This window comes from Phyllostomus hastatus, unplaced genomic scaffold (genome assembly GCF_019186645.2).
Source record: "Phyllostomus hastatus isolate PE091 unplaced genomic scaffold, TTU_PhHast_1.1 phas_scaffold_182, whole genome shotgun sequence".
NCBI classification, from domain to species: Eukaryota; Metazoa; Chordata; class Mammalia; order Chiroptera; family Phyllostomidae; genus Phyllostomus; species Phyllostomus hastatus.
In genome coordinates, this window is record NW_025334013.1 from 5,775,286 (window position 1) to 5,793,949 (window position 18,664).

Genomic DNA, 18,664 nt, shown 5'->3' on the forward strand with positions numbered 1-18,664 from the left:
GTCTCCAGAGAAAGGACCCACATCCACAAAACCCTGATTTCGGGGCCGTCAAGGAGGATGAGCCGCCGCAGAGTTGGAGAGGAGTACCCGCCAGCCCACAGAATGCCGCCCCTCTGCCTGCTGCTGCTGCTGCTGCCGCTGCTGCCGCCGCCGCCGCCGCTGCTCTCAGGGGCCACCGCTGCCCTCCCCCTGGTGGAGGGCAGCCTCGCAGGCCACGACAGCCACAGCGGGGTGAGTAGTCCCCATCCTGGCCGCGCGCTAGCCCCCTTTCTGGCCGTCTTGCTGCCTGGCTTGCTGGCCGTGCCTGTGGACTCCCCAGCGCCCCCTGCAGTGCCCCCCCCGCCCCAGTCTGCTCCTCTGTGCACCTTGAGTGGTCGTACCGGTCTGTTCCAGAGCGATGGCGGAGCTCACTGCAGGGCTAGCCATGCGCGGACTCACACACACACACACACACACACACACTCACACACACTCACACACACTCACACACACACGTCCAGAATCTTAATTTACGTACTCGGCGCCTGTTCCCGCCGGCTCGGATGGATTGACACCATTGCGTTTCTCACGGTGAGCGCTCGCTCCTGACTTCACTGACGTGATTGATTCTCCTCTCCTTCCCATCTTGAAAAAGTTCCAAGAACAGTACATAAAGTTGACCATTAAACACGGATTTTTCTCTGAAATTACCAGATGAGTTTCAGGCAAGCCATGCATCATCAGATTACTCCCAGACGCTCCCTCAGGAGTTCGGAAGAGCAGGGCATCGCGTCCCGGTCTGGTCTGTCTTGAGCCGTTGGCGGACAGCCAGGGGTGAGAGCCAGGAGGGAGAGCCGCGCCCTGGCCAGCCTGGCCCGCCTCGGGGCTTCTGGGTGGCCGCCAGCCCCTCCTGGGGGGATGGGGGCGGACGGCAGGGCTCCAGCCGGCTTTGAATGAGGGGCGTCTGTGCAGACATGTGCCAGCTGAGCAGCCTTTTCCTTTTCTGAGTGCAAGTCTCAGCTTCCCCTCTTCTCGGGTTAGAGCAGTGCCGTTCAAGTGTTCTCTTAACTCTCTCACCCTTTCAGCAGGTACGTGATGTATTCTTCCGGAGCCTTTTTTTTTTTTTTTTTTGAAGGAAGGAAGGAATTATTTATCTTTTAATGCCGACTGAGCCAGACGGTTGATTTGTCTTTGTCCTCTCCTTCTTTTCAAAAGCATCGGCAGGAAGCGGCAGAAATGAAGAAAAACAGCCTGTGGACTTTCCTTGCTCAGTGGCGGCACGAGCGGACCTCCCAGGCCGGGGCGGCCCCCTCCGTGGGCGGGGAGGCCAGGGGGCCCTCCAAGCGGCGGGACGGCCCGCCCCCCCAGCAGTCCACGCGCCCCGACAAAGTGCCCTGCAGGAATTTCTTCTGGAAGACCTTCTCCTCCTGCAAGTGAGGCCCCGCCCGCGTCACTCGTGCGAGGAAGGGTGACGATGGGCCCGAATAAAACGTGTTAAACAGCCGTGATCTTTCTTCTTTATGCAGTTGTCCTCTCGTTTCTGTGTGATTCAAGAAGTGTGTTTTTTTTTTTTAAAGATTTTACTTAGTTATTTTTAGAGAGGGAAGGGAGGGAGAAAGAGAGAGAGAGAGAGTCCTCTCGTTTCTGTGTGATTCAAGAAGTGTGTTTTTTTTTTTTTTTTAAGATTTTACTTAGTTATTTTTAGAGAGGGAAGGGAGGGAGAGAGAGAGAGAGAGAGAGAGAGAGAAACATCAATGTGCGGTTGCTGGGGGCCGTGGCCTGCAACCCAGACATGTGCCCTGACTGGGAATCGAACCTGCGATGCTTTGGTTCGCAGCCCATGCTCAATCCACTGAGCTACGCCAGCCAGGGCAAGAAGTGTTTTTAATTTAAGCTCCGGCAACGCCCAGTGCTGAATGTCTGGAGTAATCTGGAACCCAGAGTGAATGTTTCTGAAAGACCGTTGTGGGTTTTGCTGTGCTGCACCCAGGGCAGCCGGGGGCCCTCCCTCCACCTCCGCCGTGTGCTTGGCAGGGGTCGGTCCTCGTCTCCCTTTCTTGGACTCAGAATAGCTAAAGGCCACATATTTAAAAGTTCGGAATAACATCTTATTTCGGTTTATGTTGATATAACTAATTGAAAATATTTCCCTCATTTTAAAAGCAAATTTTTAACACTGCTCAAAGAGCAAAACGGCATATTAAAAAAACTGTTATTTATTTTTAGGGGGGGAGGGAGGGAGAAGGAGAGGGAGAGAAACATCAATGTGTGGTTGCCTCTCATGCACCCTGCACTGGAGACCTGGCCCACAACCCAGGCACATGCTCTGACTGGGAATTGAACTGGTGACTCTTTGGTTCGCAGCCCACGCTCAGTCCACTGAGGTACACCAGCCAGGGCAAAATGGTATATTCTTCATGATTTAGCAAAGACTTTAATTTAACAACAAATGTCATCCTATTAAACAGGCATCACACTAACATGTTTATAAAAGCTACATTTGAACCAGCTGTTACGCACAAACTACTTTTAATTAGTGTATCAGTAATTTGTTAGAATCCTTTTCGTGGATGAACGCTGCAGGTCTCTTTCAAACCAAAGGCTGAGCCGCGCTGCTGCGTGGCCTGGGGCCCACTTGCCTCAGATTTCAGTCCCGGGACCCACGGAGTCACGGCATCCGGACCGTGTCCGGAGACGGGTGCACACAGATGGAGATGCATTACGTGTGTGATTGTTGTGTCTCCACAGTCCCTGGGGATTCCCCCAGAGGTGACAGTGAGTGACGGTTACAGGTTCCTGCAGAGCAGCCGCCGGGCCCCACGTGGGCCAGGGTTTCCGTCTGCCCACAGGAGGTTAGGAGCAAGCAAGTTGCTCCGTTTCGAAACCCTAATCAAACTTTGAATTCTCCCCCGTGGCACCGAAGTACTTGCTTGTTTGTACGTGATTAACACTCGTGAACCATAGATTCCGAAGCAACTTCCAAGGTGATGTTTTCAGATGCTGACTTCAAAGCTTAGATTCTTTCCTGGAATCAGGCAAAGGCTGGCGGGGGGGACACTGTGTCACCCTCTCTGACGCCAGGGGGACAGACTCACGGAGTCTGACCGCTGACCGTTCCGTCCTGTTTCCGCAGAGCTGAGCTCGTCTTGCTAATCACTAGCTGAGTAAAGGTGTAATGTGCCCTGGCTGGCGTAGCTCAGTGGATTGAGCGCGGGCTGTGAACTAAAGCATTGCAGGTTCGATTCCCAGTCAGGGCACATGCCTGGGGTGCAGGCCACGGCCCCCAGCAACCGCACATTGATGTTTCTCTCTCTGTTTCTCCCTCCCTTCCCTCTCTTTAAAAAAAAAGTGTAATGTGATCAAAGAGCCTCCACAGTATCTGCCTTTCCAAACACGGCAGCTTCCGGAGACCAGGAGCTGGGTCAGGGCACGGGGGCGGGCTGTCTGCCTGCAAGACCAGCTGACCTGCAGAACTTCGTCTTCCAGGACTTTTCCAGAAGAAAAGCATGGCCATTGTTTTTCAGTTTCGGCTGAGGTCATACACACCCAGTCCTTCAGACTGGGACTTTCACTTTGAACTCAGTAATATTGGAAGGATAATGAGGCTAAACTAATGACACTGCCAGACGATCCATCACGACGTCTCAGCCTGCCTTGGTGCAGGGGAATTTGTAACATGTGAGCTGGCGTCAACTGCGTGTGAGACCCGATTCATATGCTCGTGATAAATAAATTAGCGTAAAGTGGGTAATTAGGGTAATTTCCAACCATCAGGTTTTTGGTAGACTGTTCTTAGTCTACCTACCTGTAGTTCAGTCCGGTCACAGGTGTCGATCTGGGACGTCAGCACCCGGATAACTTCTGATTCATTCTCTCTCACTTACTTCCAGCATTTATCACCGGAATAGATCCTTCGCTGCTGACGAAGAATTGTGACGTCAGCCTGTGGCCGAAATCCCTTCCTACCACTTGTGTTTCAGGGCCGACAGCAAGCCGGCCCCGGCTTTCGGAAACGCAGGCCAGGGAGCTCAGGGGCGACACCTGCTTAATCAGCTTGACCGGGTAACAGCGCCTGCGGAAGGGATAACGCACGTCTCGGGAGTAGCCGCGGCTTCGGTGGCCATACGGACTCCGTTGGGAACAAATGAGGAGAGGAAATGTCATTCAGGTGGTGAAACCGAGGAACCTTGCTGTCTCCGGGTTAGAGAGGAAGGGGCGAAGGGCAGCTGAGCAACCCGCTATTTCTTTTCTCATGGCCCTCGTAGGAACCCTCGTTTACCCTTTCCTTTATGATTAAGTAGTGACGTGGTCAGAAGCACATGTGTTTGCCTTGTTAAAATCGTTACAGACCGGCTAAAGCTTGAGCTGCTGGGTTCTAGTTCTTGTAACATGGTGCTGGAGTGTAAGTGAAGAAATTCCAGTGTCTGCATTGACCCGCTGGTTTACTTCCCTGTAACTGTGCGAGTGGTCCCTGATCTAATTCAGGCGAACGCCCAGCGCGGGGGTCCCGCAGTCTGAAAGGTGAATGCACCTCCTGGGGGGCGAGTCTGGTCCCCTCGCTGGAGGCCTTCAACGAGGATGGGGGGACCCCCCTGGTCGGCAGCAGCGTGTTCAGGCTAAACATGTTCAGACTAGATCATTTTAAGGTCCTTAAAAACCTCAAGCAATAAAAGGCACAACCAAAATAATTTAAGGCAAAACCCTACAAATAAAATGTTGAAAAACCCTGAAAGCAAAAAAAAAAAAGAAAAAAAAAGGATAAGTAGAAAATTAAATAGCTAAATGCCACTCTGGTTAGCAAAGGCACCTTACTAATTCCTGTATTAATACAGGGTATTTTTTTTTTCAGACAATTATTTTATTCCTTCCTCTCTGGAAAATGAAAAATCCATTAGTTTTTTTCCTTTTGCTTTTACCCAGAAATTAAAGGTTGGTAAGTAGTAATTAGCACAGCTCCTGTCAAAGCCAGTTGCCTAATGGGGACTGACACTTGACTTGCAGTGAAAGAATGGGACACGGCTGATGTCAAGTTCATTAGTCCCAGCTGCTTCCTTTGCCATTCCTGCTCCTGCCGTAATGCGCTCTTGTTTTTAGACAGATTGCTGTGCCGCCACTTGCCTGTGTCAGAAGGACCGGGAGTACAGGGTGGAGGGGCGCGAGGGTCACCGGGGCGACGCTGTGCGTTTGCACTGCCTCTCACCACACCTTGGGGCTGGAGCTTGCAGACGAGGGTCTTTGCCCTGGACACCCACAGGCAGGCAGGCACCTCCAGTCCCTGTCTCTGCTCCTGCCCCTGTCCCCTATCCCTGGGGAAGTGAACGCGGACCACTCCGTAGTCTACCAGGCTAGGCACAGTGCACCTTCTCACATGTCACTTAACCCTTTCCATCTTGGGGCCTCACGCTAACTGTACATTTTTGGAAACGAAGGTCTCGAAAGGCTAGACTCCACCTTACTGCAAAGCTATAGTACTTTTCCCGTGACCCCATCTGTGCAGCTGAGATGCTTGGTGACTTCGTTTCAAGTACAGAATACCAACTGCCAGGCCAGGCCAGGCCAGTCCCCCGAAGCTCCGCTGCGTGTTTGACAAACATAATTCAAGAAAAGATGTTTAATTCAGTAGAGCGAAGCTGGAGACGCTGCTGGAACTGGTGAGTAGAAACACGGTTCTGTAGCTTCCTTTACTGTTGTGCTGACTGTACAGTGTTCATGCGGCCACTTCTCGTACCCCACCAGTACGCTGACTATAATTAGATATCTTTTGGGTCCTGGCTGGTGTGGCTCAGTGGACTGAGTGCCGGCTTACGTACCAAAGGGTTGCTGGTTCGATTCCCAGTCCCATCACACGCCTGGGTTGCGGGCCAGGTCCCCAGTGGGGGGCGCAGGAGAGGCAACCACACATTGATGTTTCTCTCCCTCTTTCTCCTTCCCTTCTTCTCTCTCTAAAAATAAGTAAAACCTTTAAGAAAAGAAGAATTCTTTGGGCAATTATGTTGTAGACACATGAGGCCTCTTCCGGTGGGAGTGGGCTCCAACATTACATTGCTGTAACAAAACCAGTGTTCGGGGTGCAGAAATGAAGTGTGTGGACCTAAGTGAAAACACAGATGGAAGGAGCGCTGGGGTCAGAGCCGTGCTGAGTACTGCCTCACTCGGGTATGAAGTGGGAGGCGAGAGGCTGCGCACGCCCTGCCGGCTCACCCCGTTTGGGGGGCCCCCGTGTGACTGGAGCCAGCGCGGGGCGGACAGCACACCACTGTGGAAATCCTCCGCTGGCGTTACTGCCCGGGGGGCACCTTGAAAATGTGAGAGGAAGCTTTCAGCTGTCTCCGCACCCGGAGGTGGGTCGCTGCTGGCACAGGGCGAGTGAGTGGGGGACGGAGGGAGGATGCGTGTCTTCCAGTGATTTATACGACGATTCCTCACAGTGAAGAATTGTCCCATGTCCCACCCGACTTTTCCAGATCTTATTTATTATTAGAGAGAGGGGGAGGGAAGGAGAGAGAGAGGGCAAGGAACGTGGATGTGGGAGAGACATCGATCAGTGGCCTCTCCTTGTGTGCCCCTTCCAGCAGCCAGGCCCACAGCCCGGGCACGTGCCCTAACCGGACATCCTCAGCGACCTTTCCCTTTTCAGGACAATGCCCACCCGAGTCCTGCTGGTCAGGGTGTGGCTTCTGAAGGTCACGGTGGGCATCCACATGGATAAAAACCTGTTCCAAGTTAGCCCAGCCTGAAACTGACTTCTGTGTGACATAGGAAGTATTTTTTCCAGTTTTAATGTTCCCTGGATTTTTCAAGAATGCAGCTACCTTGTTAAAAAAAAAAAAAAAAAGAAGCTAGCCCTGGCTGGCATAGCTCAGTGGATTGAGCGCGGGCTGCGAACCAAAGTGTCACAGGTTCGATTCCCAGTCAGGGCACATGCCTGGGTTGCAGGCCATGGCCCCCAGCAACTGTACATGTTTCTCTCTCTCTCTCTCTCTCCCTCCCTTCCCTCTCTAAAAATAAAATATTTTTAAAAAACCTTAAAAAAAGAATTGCATTAAAAAAAAAAGCTATTTTGTTCAGCACGTCGGTGGTGGGGAAACCTCATTACAAAGGGTAGTGCCACCCGTGGGTCTGAGTGGACGGTCACCGCACACCCATGCCCGCCGCCTGTCACTCACGGCAGTTCCGTGTCCCCGTCCACGCCTCTCGCAGCTCCTCGCGCCGTCGGCACAGTCACACACAGAGACGCACTGAGGAGACGCATGCCACTTTATTGGAAATCATTTTCCTTTCATTTCTTCTGAAACGCCACGTCCGGGGTGTTATGTCAGTGCCTTCCAAAGCACGGGTGTGGGTAAGTCATCAGCCCTGGCTCTCACTCAAGGATAATTAAGGAATAACCAGCCAATGTATCTCTTAATAGCATTCTCTTTTCCTCTAAGCATGCTTAAAAAAAAAAAAAAAAAGTCCCTGATAACCCAGGATCTCTTCCCTGCAAGGAGACTGGGTGGCAGGTCACAAAGCCTGAATGAGACGTTTGCACCAGAAACAGGAGGCATATGAGCCCGAAGTCCCTGCTTTGTACCCAGAGACCTGGAGTGGTGTCGCGTGGAAATTGATTTGATGACCTCTTATGCCCCCTGCTGATAAAACACACATCAGAAAGCTGAAAGAGTTTCAGATCTAATTTCATAGTGCTGAATGAGCATTAGAGATGGCGAGACTCTCCGTATGTCCCTAGGGTCTGCCAACCGAGTGTGCGCCTTCAGACAGACAAATGAAAAAGTCCATGACCTTGAGAAGCAAGCGTGTGGCCGTAATCAACACCATGATGTCACCGGCTCGGCCACGATGAGCCCGAATTCTGCATTTCTATCTTTAGAACACAGTGGTGAGTCCGCAACACGGGAGCTCCTTTCCGCTGCCGTTCACAGTCGCTTTAGAACAGAGAACGTGACGACGTGTGGTGGCTAGAGGAGGGGGGTCCTGCCGGCGCCGCTGCCTCGTTCACAAGGGGCAGAAGGGTGGACGCTGAGATCTGGAGCAGCTTTTTGGCGGCGTGGAGCCCATCTTCCAGCCGGTTCCAGGAGAACGCGCTCGAAGGCAGGGGGTGGAGCAGCCGCACAGGTGGCTGACACGGCGGGAGGGGTTTGCTGATGACGAAAACCAAGGTCACGGGGGTTTCTTTGGCATATCTGCAGCTCCGCCTATGAGGGGTCTACTCTGGCCCGTTTGGGGGCCTGCGGTTTCTCGGGCAGCGAGCTCCTCCCGGCTGAAACGCTCCTGAGAGACTGCAAACTCTGCACCTGCTGGAGGCGCAGGCTCAGCTCCTGGTGACAGGCCTGTTGGACGGTTTCCGTCTTCTCTGTGTCCCAGTTCAAAGCAGCAGCCAGTGCTCTGGGGTCTTCCTTGGTGACCAACTGCGGCAAGAATGAGAACCACTGAGAACCACGGCCTCTGCCCGCCGCGCCTGCTGCTCCCACGGTTTCTTGGGAGCCGTGAGGTCAGGCGACACTGTTATGTCCCCGCCGAAACATCAGGTCTCCTGCACGTTAAACTGTCGTGGGCCGTACCACCCAACACCAGGAAAGCCTCTTTGGGAAGGAGTGCGCTCGGGGCAACTGCATGACCTTCACTTATAGGAAACGCAGCCAAGTGGAGTCCACACACACAGTTTCCTTCCCCGCTAGCTCCGCTGGGACAGGGCCAGGGGCCGGGCAGGAGGGGGAGCACCTGCTGCGGTGGCTTCTCCCTGCCAAGCCTCCAGCCCTCGGTGTGAGAGCCAGCGCGGGCGAGCCCCTCCAGGCGCCTGCCCCGACCGCCTGCGCCTGTCCCTCAGCCGCGGGCTGGAGCCCTGCTGCTCCTCCCTGTCCCGGCCGGGCATCGCATCGCCCGCTCCGGTCAGAAAGTCACAGAAAGTCAGGTGTGGTGATCTGCGGGGGCGCCTCCACTTTGTTTCAGCCATTCTGGTTTAGGTTGCATGAGATGTTTGCGGACGCTTTGGCAAATAATAATAGGCAAACGGGCAGCTAAGGTTCGGGGTCTGCGGCGGTGAGAAAGTTCCGTGGGAGCCTCTGCGGGGCTCTCCTACCCTCCGGGGAAGCCACACCCTGCGCCTCAGGGCCCCTGGCTCTCGCCCACCTCCAGATCCTGACTGGACAAGCTCAGCTCCGGGGCAGGCTTCTCCTTCAGGGCAGCGAGGATCTGGCTGGAGAGGGCCGTTTCCGAGGAGCCGGCTGTGCTCACACCCGCGTCAACGGCGTCCCTCTGGTCACCGAAGCCAGCTTCGGGCTCTGCAAAGCAGACGCGACAGGGAGGTCAGCCACACCCAACCAGCCAGAGCAGTCAGGAGGCCGAGACAGAAACCGGGCATTTCTAGACGCCAGGCAACTGTGTCCTCACTGTTGCCGGCCACGTTACCGCGCGTGCCCCTCACCGAGTTCTCGGTGGCAGCCCCCAGCCGACGAGCAGCCCCCTACCTTGCTGCTTTGACAAGATGCTGCCCTCCTTCTCCAGAGCCTGGAGGTACAGTTCCAAGAGCTGCTTGGACTGGCGGGCTTCCTCCCTCTGGTCGAGCACCTGCTGGAGCGTGTTCTGCAGCCCCTGGACGGCGACGCGGCTGTGGCCAAGCTCCCGAGCCAGGTCTGAGCTGGGCACGTCGATGAGCACCTGCCAGGCACACACGGACTCTCAGACACCGGAAAGCGCTTTCTGAGCACGGCGCCCGCTCTCTCAAATTCACCAGGTTCTGAGGCACAAGAATCTGTTTTCCTAAGTTACTTAATATGGCTGCCTAAGAATCGAGAGAGAGAGGGGGGCATGCAATTTTTTCAGTTTTCCTCTGGTGGAAAAAACTTGGAAAATGATGCCCTAGTGCCTCATTAAAAACTAAACGAAATCCTGATATTAAAAAACCCAGTTGTGCCCGGGCTGGTGTGGCTCAGTGGATGGAGTGCCGGCCTGTGAACCAAAGGCCTGCTGGTTCAATTCCCAGTCGGGGCACATGCCTGGGTTGTGGGTTGGGTCCCCAGTGGGGGTGTGCGAGAGGCAACCACACATTGACGTGTCTCTCCCTCCCTTTCCCCCTCCCTTCCCCTCTCTGAAAATAAATAAAACCTAAAAAAAAAACCTAGTTGTAAGGAACATAAAAGAAGTGTATGATTATTTATAAAATGAATTGATATAAGGTGGTTTCAAGCAAAAATTTTTCTAATAATTTTAACCTTGAACATTTTTATTACACAGGTTCCTAGCTTTAAAAGACTCTATTGGTGGAAGTTTTTGTTGTTGTTTTTTTTTAAAGACTTTATTTATTTCTAGAGAGAGAGGGAGGAAGAGAGAAACATCAATGTGTGGCTGCCTCTCGAATGCGCCCCACACTGGGGACCTGGCCTGCAGCCCAGGCATGTGCCCCGACTGGGAATTGAACCAGCAACCCCTCGATTCGCAGGCTGGCTCTCAATCCATGAGCCATACCAGCCAGGGCTAAAAAGATTATTTTTAAAATATAAACTATACTAAGATTTGTTTTTTTAAAAGATATTTATTTATTTACAGAGAAGAGAAGGGAAGGATAGAAAGAGAGAAATGATCGGTTGCCTCTTGTATGTGCCCCATGGAACTGGCGACCCTTCGCTTTGCGGGATGACGACGGAGCATCTGAGCCACAGCGGTCAGGACTAAACGACACCAAGCTGTTAAAGAACACGTTCATTCTGAAATAAGAGAACTCACTCACTATATCCTGAATCTGCTCTACGAATCATTTTGAAGGCGGTTCATTCTTTGGCACATACTGAATTAAAAATAGTCTTCATAAAAAAGATCTGATTGTTGAAACTCTGAAGTCACTAACGTCTCTTGACCGACTTCTGTCATCTGTAAAATGGGGCGATACTGGCCCCTGCGTCACAGAGTGTGCTCCTCCCCAGGGTCTTCCCTCCCCTCCCACCTGCTCTGGCTGCCTGCAGTCCCCCTATGGTGGCGCCTTTTCTCCGTCCACTGGGCCAAGCCTCCCTCAGTCCCCTTTACGCGCCCCTAACGTCCCTGCGGAGCCCAGCGTCAGGGCGAGTGCTCACTCACGGCCCGACGTCCCTATTCTGTAAGGCCCATGGTGCCCCTTACTCTGAGGGTATACCGCAGTACTCAAGTCTGTTGGGCTGGGGGGAATCTCACCACCCCTTTCCATTTCTTAAAAAGGAAAAAAACAAACCAAACAACCAAACACAAACCAAGCTTGCTCCTGCCTTCCCTGGGCCTGCAGCACTCTGGCCCCAGCCCTTCCCAGGCAGGCTCCACCTTGTCCTGCAGCTCTCGGCTCACTGGTCACCTCCTGGAATCCTGCCGGTGTTTACCAACTAGGCCTGGACTTATTTATCCTGTGCACAAAACGATACCGGTGTGAGTTCTCCTGCGGCGCCGTCTGGAATAGCAAGACTGAGGCCGGCCCGGCATCCCCTAGAGGGGGAGACGCGATAAACACAGCGCGCCCAGAATACCGCGCAGAGGTCAGGCAGGCCGGGCGTGTCTTTTGTACACTGACCCGGGTACTCTCCGACACTTTAAACACGGAGTGGGCGTGCTGTCACGTGTGTGACGCGGGGGGATGGGGGACATATGGAACAGGAGGAACCCGGGGGATGGGCTGGCTCCAGGAAGGGCGCCTGGGGAGGAGCTGGGGGCAGAGGTCAGACCTTCCGCATCCCCTCCCCCGCCCCGATCTCACGGAGGTGGAACCCCACCTGGCACACTTCCCCACGTGAAGTGTCCGGTTTGGTGGGTTCGGGCACGTTCACAGAGCTCTGCCACCAGCAGCACAGTCATTCTAGAATGTTCTCTGTCGCTGCAGGGTTGTGTGCTCCGGCCCCTCCACTGCCAAGGCAGCAACGAAAAGCATGGCCTTTCCTGCCCGGCTTCTTCCCCTCGGCGCAACGTTTTCAAAGCTCGCCCGCACTGCGGTGCGCATTGATACTGCACTCCTTTTTACGGCGGAATATTCCATTAGATGGGCAGAGCACATTTTATTTATTCATCGGTTGATGGGCGTCTGGGCTATTTTTACTTTTTTGGCTCCCTGGGTATCCTTCTACACCTCTTGGATTTTTAAACACGTGGACTGCATTCATATTACTTATTCACGATCAGTACGTAAGTTTACAAAATAAGCTCAAGGTCACCCTCCTCGGAGGGGGACTTCCTTTCTTTGTTGTCCAAACGGGACTTCCCCGACCCCCAATCTCAAGCGGCCCCACCGTTCTCGGCGCACCCCACTGCGCCACGCGTGTCCTGGTTCGTCTGCCTCCCCTCGCATCAGAATTCGAGTTCCGCTGGAGCAGAGACCGGGCCGCGTCGTTCACCACCGGACCCCCGGTGTGCAGAGGCATGCCGGACACAGAGCAGGGCTCGAGGGACCCTTTCTGAATGAACACATTATTTTACCCCAACTTTTCTAGAGGTAACACAGGCAGAGACAATAGGTTACTGGCTCAGAGTCATAGCGACCGAGCTGGAATTTGGCCGAGCTACTCCCACTCCCACTCTCTGGTGAGACGTCCTCCACCCCGGAGTGGGCCTAAGCAGGTCTAGGTGGGGCCTGGGCATCTGCATTTTTAAAAAAGATTTTATTTATTTATTTTTTCCTAGAGAGAGAGGAAAGGAGAGACAAGGAGAGATGCATCAATGTGCAAGAAATACGTGGATGGGTCGCCTCTCAGATGCCCCCACTCCTCCCAGGACCTGCCCTGCAACCCAGGCATGTGCCCTGACTGGGAATCGAACCAGCAACCTTTTGGTTTGCTCGCCAGTGTCCAATCCACTGAGCCACACCAGCCAGGGCCGGGCATCTGCATTTTTAAAAAGCTCCACAGGTGATTCTGACTCAAGCTGAGGGTTGAAAAAACTCCTACTCCAGGTGAGGGAATTAGAAAATGAAGAATCTTGGTTATCATCTAGGAAATATTTAAACATCAATAAATAATGAAAATACCACGGCAAGGCACAGGGAGACTCAGACAACGGACGCTGGGGGTGGCAGAGGCCGGAGGAGTGGCTGTGGGCTGGGGCGGAGGCTTACTTGGAGGTCCTCCTCCGACAGGAGGACGATACTGGACAGATCTTCCTTCAGCTGCCTGGCCACGTTCTTCCAGCGCAGTCCCACCCCGCTGTCTGTTTCATCCAGGTCCATGGACTCCTGGGAGATCCAGGCGGTACCGCCGTCTGGTGAGTAGGGGGAAGGTCCATCAGTCGGATGCACTGGAAGCGCTGTTTCCCCTCCTCCCCGCACACCCACGGCCCTCCAGGATGTCCGCACGTCCTTCTGACGGGCCGCGTGGAGTAACCTCAACTGAGAAGGAAGCACCTTTTCTCAAGGGTTTATGCAAAAGCCAATCCACACGTAGGACCTTGATTTTTCTTCTCCTTCCATCTTCCCTTTATGTCTGTATGTAACTACTCTTTATCCTTTTAGGGAAAGAAGCTACTGAGCCCCACTGGGTGGTCACGCATAGCCAGGCTCCTACCACACTTCCCTTTAGGTCAGTTTTTGTCTCCGGGCGTGTGCTGTTTTTGTACACAAAACGTGATTCTCAGCAGCTCGCCTGTGCTTGAGGGTTGGTCTTAGCCTTGACCAGAGGAGCCGCAGCCCTGGCCGTGCGTGGAGCCCGTGTACAAACCGGGTGATAGAGCCACTGCCGGAGGTTAATTCTGATGACTTTCCTGAGACACTCCCTTAGTGCCCTGACCCTGGCTCATCAGTATTAGTTCCCTTTGTATCTCCAGGGACGGTGGTGACAGGTAACATTTCTTGGCCCTTTACTGAGTGACAGGTAAGATCCAAATGCTTCCTATCAGTGGTTCTCAACTGATAACGAGTCAGCCTAGCAGGGGACATGTGACGACGTCTGGAGGCACGTCTGGCTGTCACTGTTGGGGTGAGGAGAAGTACTGACATACAGAAGGCAAAGGCCACAGGTGCTCCTAGACTTCCTGCAGCGCACAGGACAGCCCACAACGAAGTTCCCCGGCCCAAAAATGTCGGGAGTGTTGTCGAGAAACCCTGGTCGGACAGGCACTGTGTTCTAGTCTCCTCACAGCACCCCTGGGAGACAGGTCCTGTGATGATTCTCTCAAGACAGTGCTGAGAAGCTAGGCCATCTGGCCATGGCCAAGGTCACACGGCCAGTAAACGGCAGAGGCAGGGTGCGGAGGGGGCAGCCCGCCCTCTTCCTGGTCTCTCTGCCAGGCTGCGTGTTAATCGCTGTCAGTCTCTGAGTCACTTGAGAACTGGCCCGCGTCTCATTCATCCTCGCCCCAAGACTCAGCGCATAGCTGGCATACAGAAGGCGCTCGGTAAACCCGGGTCGCGTAAGTGCTCAGCCAGCCAGACAAACAGTAGCCCCGTGTCTGCGCAGCCGAGTGACTCGTGATGGCTGTCGGGGTGCACAGGCCACTCTGCCCACGGCCGCCCTCCTTACCTGAGTTGCTGTACGTCCACTTCTCGTTACCGGCCAACGCCACGAACTTCGTATTCGAAGGCAGACACAGGAAGTAATCGTCATCGTCCACGATGGTGCCGTCCTCTGCCAGGACCAGGGTAACTGGTGCCAGGGACTTATCGATGGCCAGGATGTCATAGGCTGAGAGAAATAAAGTATTTGGCAATTGACAAGTATCCGTAATGGAACTACATCTGTCCTTTCTCAATTTGTATGCTCCCAGAGCCCAGCAGAATTCCTGCAGGTAATGACTACAGTAACAGTCACGGCTTTTAGTGGCACTAATACAACGCTGTCACATGCCTGGTCCTGTTCTCAGTGCTTTTCCTACAGGGCGTTCATCTCATAACAATCCTAGAAGGCGGGTACTATTGTTATTCCCATTTCACAAATATCACACCCAAGGCTCAGATAAGTTAAGTCACTTTCCCAAGATGACACAGTAGTGAACTGGGATGCACACCCAGAGTTGGGCTCGAGTCCTTGTAAACAAGCAGTCTTTCTCTCACTCATTTACTCAGTGGTTATCTTAAGTTCTTGTGTCAAATGCAAAAAAAAAAAAGGAAAAGAAAAAAAATAGGGGAAAAAAGGTAATGCTTTTTATTCTTTGTAGTATCTTCCTTTATAGGCTTTATAAACCTGGGAAAGTACAAAGAGGCAGAAGCTTGTATCAGTAGCTTTTCATCTGATCACGGGGCGACAGGCCTCGTCCGGGGTAGGTCAGCACCACCCTATTTAGTCAGGGCAAAGCCTAAGATGCTAATGGGACCAGAGTACGCAGAGGAGTAACTGGAAGCCTATAAATACCCTCAGGCAATGTCGTCTGCCGCCGCCAGCATCTGGGGCATCTGGGCATCTGTGCCGAGTACACCAGGCAGAGCGCTGCAGGGACACTAAAACCACCCTGATGCCAAGAAAAAATACGTAACCGCTTATGTGGCAAATAAATGCCAGGTCACTCTAAAGCATTTACAGTGTTTTGGCTGCTCCTGGGTCTCGGAAAGATGTCTGTGCCCTGGGGCTCGATGACTCTGAGCGGAAGCACTGAACGCCGGCACGCACTGTGACCACACGTCTGGGGACCACTCCCTCGTTGAGCAGGTAGACCTTTGCAGGTAAACAATGTACTGCTATGGACTAATGACACTTGGAAATTCCCTGTATGTATCATCTCCTTTGAGAGTCCCAACAATCCTGGGAAGCAGGGCTGTAGATAGTACTATACCCACCCCCTTTGCAAACGAGAAAACTGAGGGTAGAGAGACAATTAAGTGCAAGGTCAAGCAGCTCCACAGTAACAATATGGGGCCGGGATGCATAACTGGTCACCTCGGTGCTCACAACATCGATTCTGGTCTGGACCCCCAGCACCAGAATCCCTCCGGTGGCCCCCCACTGGGTAGCAGCTCCCTCTGCACCGCGCAGGTAGGTCCCTGTCGGAGCTGCCGGTGGAAACCCGCCCCACCCCGCCTGGGCTCAGCTCCAGGCCCCAGTACCACCTTCGAGAGCCCAGGACCGCCTTAGAGAGTACCACCGGTCCGACACTCCGCGGGACTGATCCCAAATCTAAGTGGTTTTAGTCAAGGCACCCGAGTCGAGTCTTAATTTTCACAGTGCTTCCCGTCTACCTTTCTACCATGAAGAGACTCACACGAGCTAAGTTAAAGCCTTGTAAACGCTTTGAAAACTTCAAATCGCTTATGCCCACGTTGAGTCATTTCTGTCCCAAGGTTACAGGAGCTTCAAGAATCCGAAATCGCCTCTCCTCGCCCCGCCTTGCCCGCCCGAAATCCTCACCCGGCCCCGGGGTCCCCTCAGCCCGGGACCCGGCCCCCCAAGCCCTCGCCCGGGTCCCGTGCCAACCCTTGCTCTTCAGATCCTCGAGGCAGGAGGCCGCCACGCCGTGCTGTTCCCGGCTTTGGTTGCGGCGCAGCAGACACGGCTTTAGAGTCTGATTCGTTCCGGGTTCCGCAGCCCGGGCGCCCCAGGACCCCTCCATCCTCTCCAGCCGGGCACCTGATTGACTCTGGGAAGTCGGGGAAGCTAGCTGCCGGTGTTCCCCTACCCCACCCGGGCCATGCCGGGAGATGGAGTTCTCTCTGTAGCAAATCGCGGGTGGGACCAAGGCATGCCGGGACATGTAGTTCTAATAGGTGCGTCCCTTGGGCCATGCTGGGAGCTGTAGTTTCTGGATGCAAAGCCGACCTGGTTACGTCGCGCAATTCTACCTAAGAGGAGTTGTAGGGATTTATTTCGTTTGTAGGGATTCGTGGACACACGCGTGTACTCCGTTGAATTGTGAGAACTCCTATCAGCCTATCTAAATGCTGTCTTTCATGGTCCTGTGTTAATTTGCTTTCCCTTTCTAACCTGAGAAGATCTGCAAGATGTCCCGTCTTTCAGGCTGATCGGAAGGAAGTCGATTTAAAAAATTGATGAGTGTAGTTTTCAATCTTGCTGAAAAACGTAACAGAGAAGGATAAGATACTCTCACATATCCGTTCAGTTCCCTGCTTTCGCCGTGCAAACTGGGTTGGACTCATAACAGAATGCTTAAATAAATAGACTAAGAACTATGGTCTAAAAGAAATCAGAGAAGAAAGTGGAAATGTGAACCAAATCACTGAGATTGTCCAGATGCTGCTTGACAATATATTTGTTCTTGTTCTAATACTGCTACTTACAGAAAAGTCTGTTTTCCCCCTCATGAAAACCCAATATTTAAGGTTAAAATAATAAGAAGAAAGTATTTCCTCTCTTAAAAGAGGTCCTTTCGTGTAAACAAGAAACAATTGTCAGCCCACACTCACCCAGAGTCAGTCTCGTATTTTGTTTGTGAAAGGAAACGAGCTCTCGTAAGAAAATGGTAGCCGCAACACTTCTGAGTACTCCACAACCGATTAAAACACAACTACCACATGGACTGGGGGTTCCAGCGTATGCAACCCTTCCGTGTAAAGTTCACGTTCACACTCTCCTCGCCCAGAAGCTCCCCGCTCCGTGTTCCGACGGACCTGCACACTGTTACCAGACTCGTCTCCAACGGGCTGCGTATGTGTCTTTGGCCTGGACTTGCGGCCAGGGGTTGTCTTGGATCTTTTCACTTCTGGCGCCTACCGAAGTGCCTGGAAAATGGTAGGCGCTCCACAAGTGGTACTGAACTGAACCATTAATTAATTTTCTTTCATTCATTCATTCATTCATTCATTCATTCATTCAATCAATCAATCAATCAATACTTAGCGAGTTCCTTACCTCTGCCCATTGCAGTGTGGCCGTGTGGGGATGGACAGAGATTTAATTCAATAATAATAATGTACATCTAACAATACAAAAAGGACAGACCTCGGATCTTTTTGGTGAGCAGAGACCTAATGCAAACGGCGCGAGGTGACTGGGACATGGGAGTTCTCCCCACCGCCCCGACGCCCCCATCGACAGGCTCGGTTCCGGCTACTTTAGTCTGGCCGGGAGGGCGTGAGCCGGGGCGCTTGGGAGAAGCCTCGCCCCGCGGCGATAGATTAGTCAGGCCTCAGAAAGATGGCGTCCTCGGAGCAGGCAGAGCAACCGAGCCAGGTGAGGGGAGTGGGTCTGCCCTGCCGGGGTGGCGGAGACCCCGGGCTGGAGGGGGCGCTCGGGGTGCGACTGGGAGTCGGATGGGGACCCTGCGCCTCCGAAAGCGGGGGCCCGGACCTCTTGCCTCCTCCCGTGCCCCGCCCCTCTCCAGGTCCGCACCGCCCGGCCCCTCCCCGGTGACCCCTCTTTGACCACATTCCCAAGCCCGGGCTCGGGGCGCCCGCAGGTCTCACGATCGGCCAGCCGGACCCTGGGCTCTCACTTGAGCTTGGCCGCGTCGGTGGCGGGACCCTCGAGAAGCCCCCAGCCTTGCGCTGCGAGGGCTTGTGCTTGAGGAGAGGAGTGAGAGAGGCTCGGTAGTTCTGGACTGTTCTTCCAGGGAGGGGCCTCTCTCCATCAGGCTCCCCCCCGCGACCCCACTGCCTCAGCCTCCCGCGGGGCCCCGCTGCCAGCCTCTTTGTCGTTTGTCACCTTCGCGCTTCCTTTTCCAAGTTGGAGGGTCGTCCCCTCTCAGTGCGTTGGTAGGAAGGGGACTCCCGGTAAACAACAGACGCCACCGAGCTTTCGGCCGAGGATCCGTCCTTGCTTCCCAGAGTTTGGCTCTCTCGGCCGAGGTCTCCGCTGGAGCT

At 53.7% G+C, this 18,664-nt stretch overlaps 3 protein-coding genes across 3 annotated transcripts in view; 2 read left to right on the plus strand and 1 right to left on the minus strand.

The window, feature by feature from the left end:
• On the plus strand, positions 1-1,446 carry LOC123832208 (cortistatin-like). Its single transcript, XM_045859771.1, has 2 exons — positions 1-231; positions 1,195-1,446. Exons 1-2 carry the CDS (start codon positions 58-60, stop codon positions 1,414-1,416), a joined length of 396 nt encoding a protein of 131 aa, XP_045715727.1. The 5' UTR covers positions 1-57; the 3' UTR covers positions 1,417-1,446.
• Positions 1,447-7,218: 5,772 nt separating this feature from the next.
• On the minus strand, positions 7,219-16,532 carry DFFA (DNA fragmentation factor subunit alpha). The gene is made up of 6 exons (XM_045859854.1): positions 16,323-16,532; positions 14,439-14,600; positions 13,040-13,182; positions 9,447-9,636; positions 9,109-9,260; positions 7,219-8,387 (listed from the first exon to the last, which is right to left on the minus strand). Exons 1-6 carry the CDS (start codon positions 16,456-16,458, stop codon positions 8,175-8,177), a joined length of 996 nt encoding a protein of 331 aa, XP_045715810.1. The 5' UTR covers positions 16,459-16,532; the 3' UTR covers positions 7,219-8,174.
• Positions 16,533-17,984: 1,452 nt separating this feature from the next.
• PEX14 (peroxisomal biogenesis factor 14) overlaps positions 17,985-18,664 on the plus strand; it is a 129,799-nt gene continuing 129,119 nt past the window's right edge. Inside the window, exon 1 of the mRNA XM_045860050.1 lies at positions 17,985-18,035. Coding sequence (XP_045716006.1) covers positions 18,000-18,035 — 36 coding nt within the window. The 5' untranslated portion in view covers positions 17,985-17,999. The remainder of the gene's footprint in view (positions 18,036-18,664) is intronic.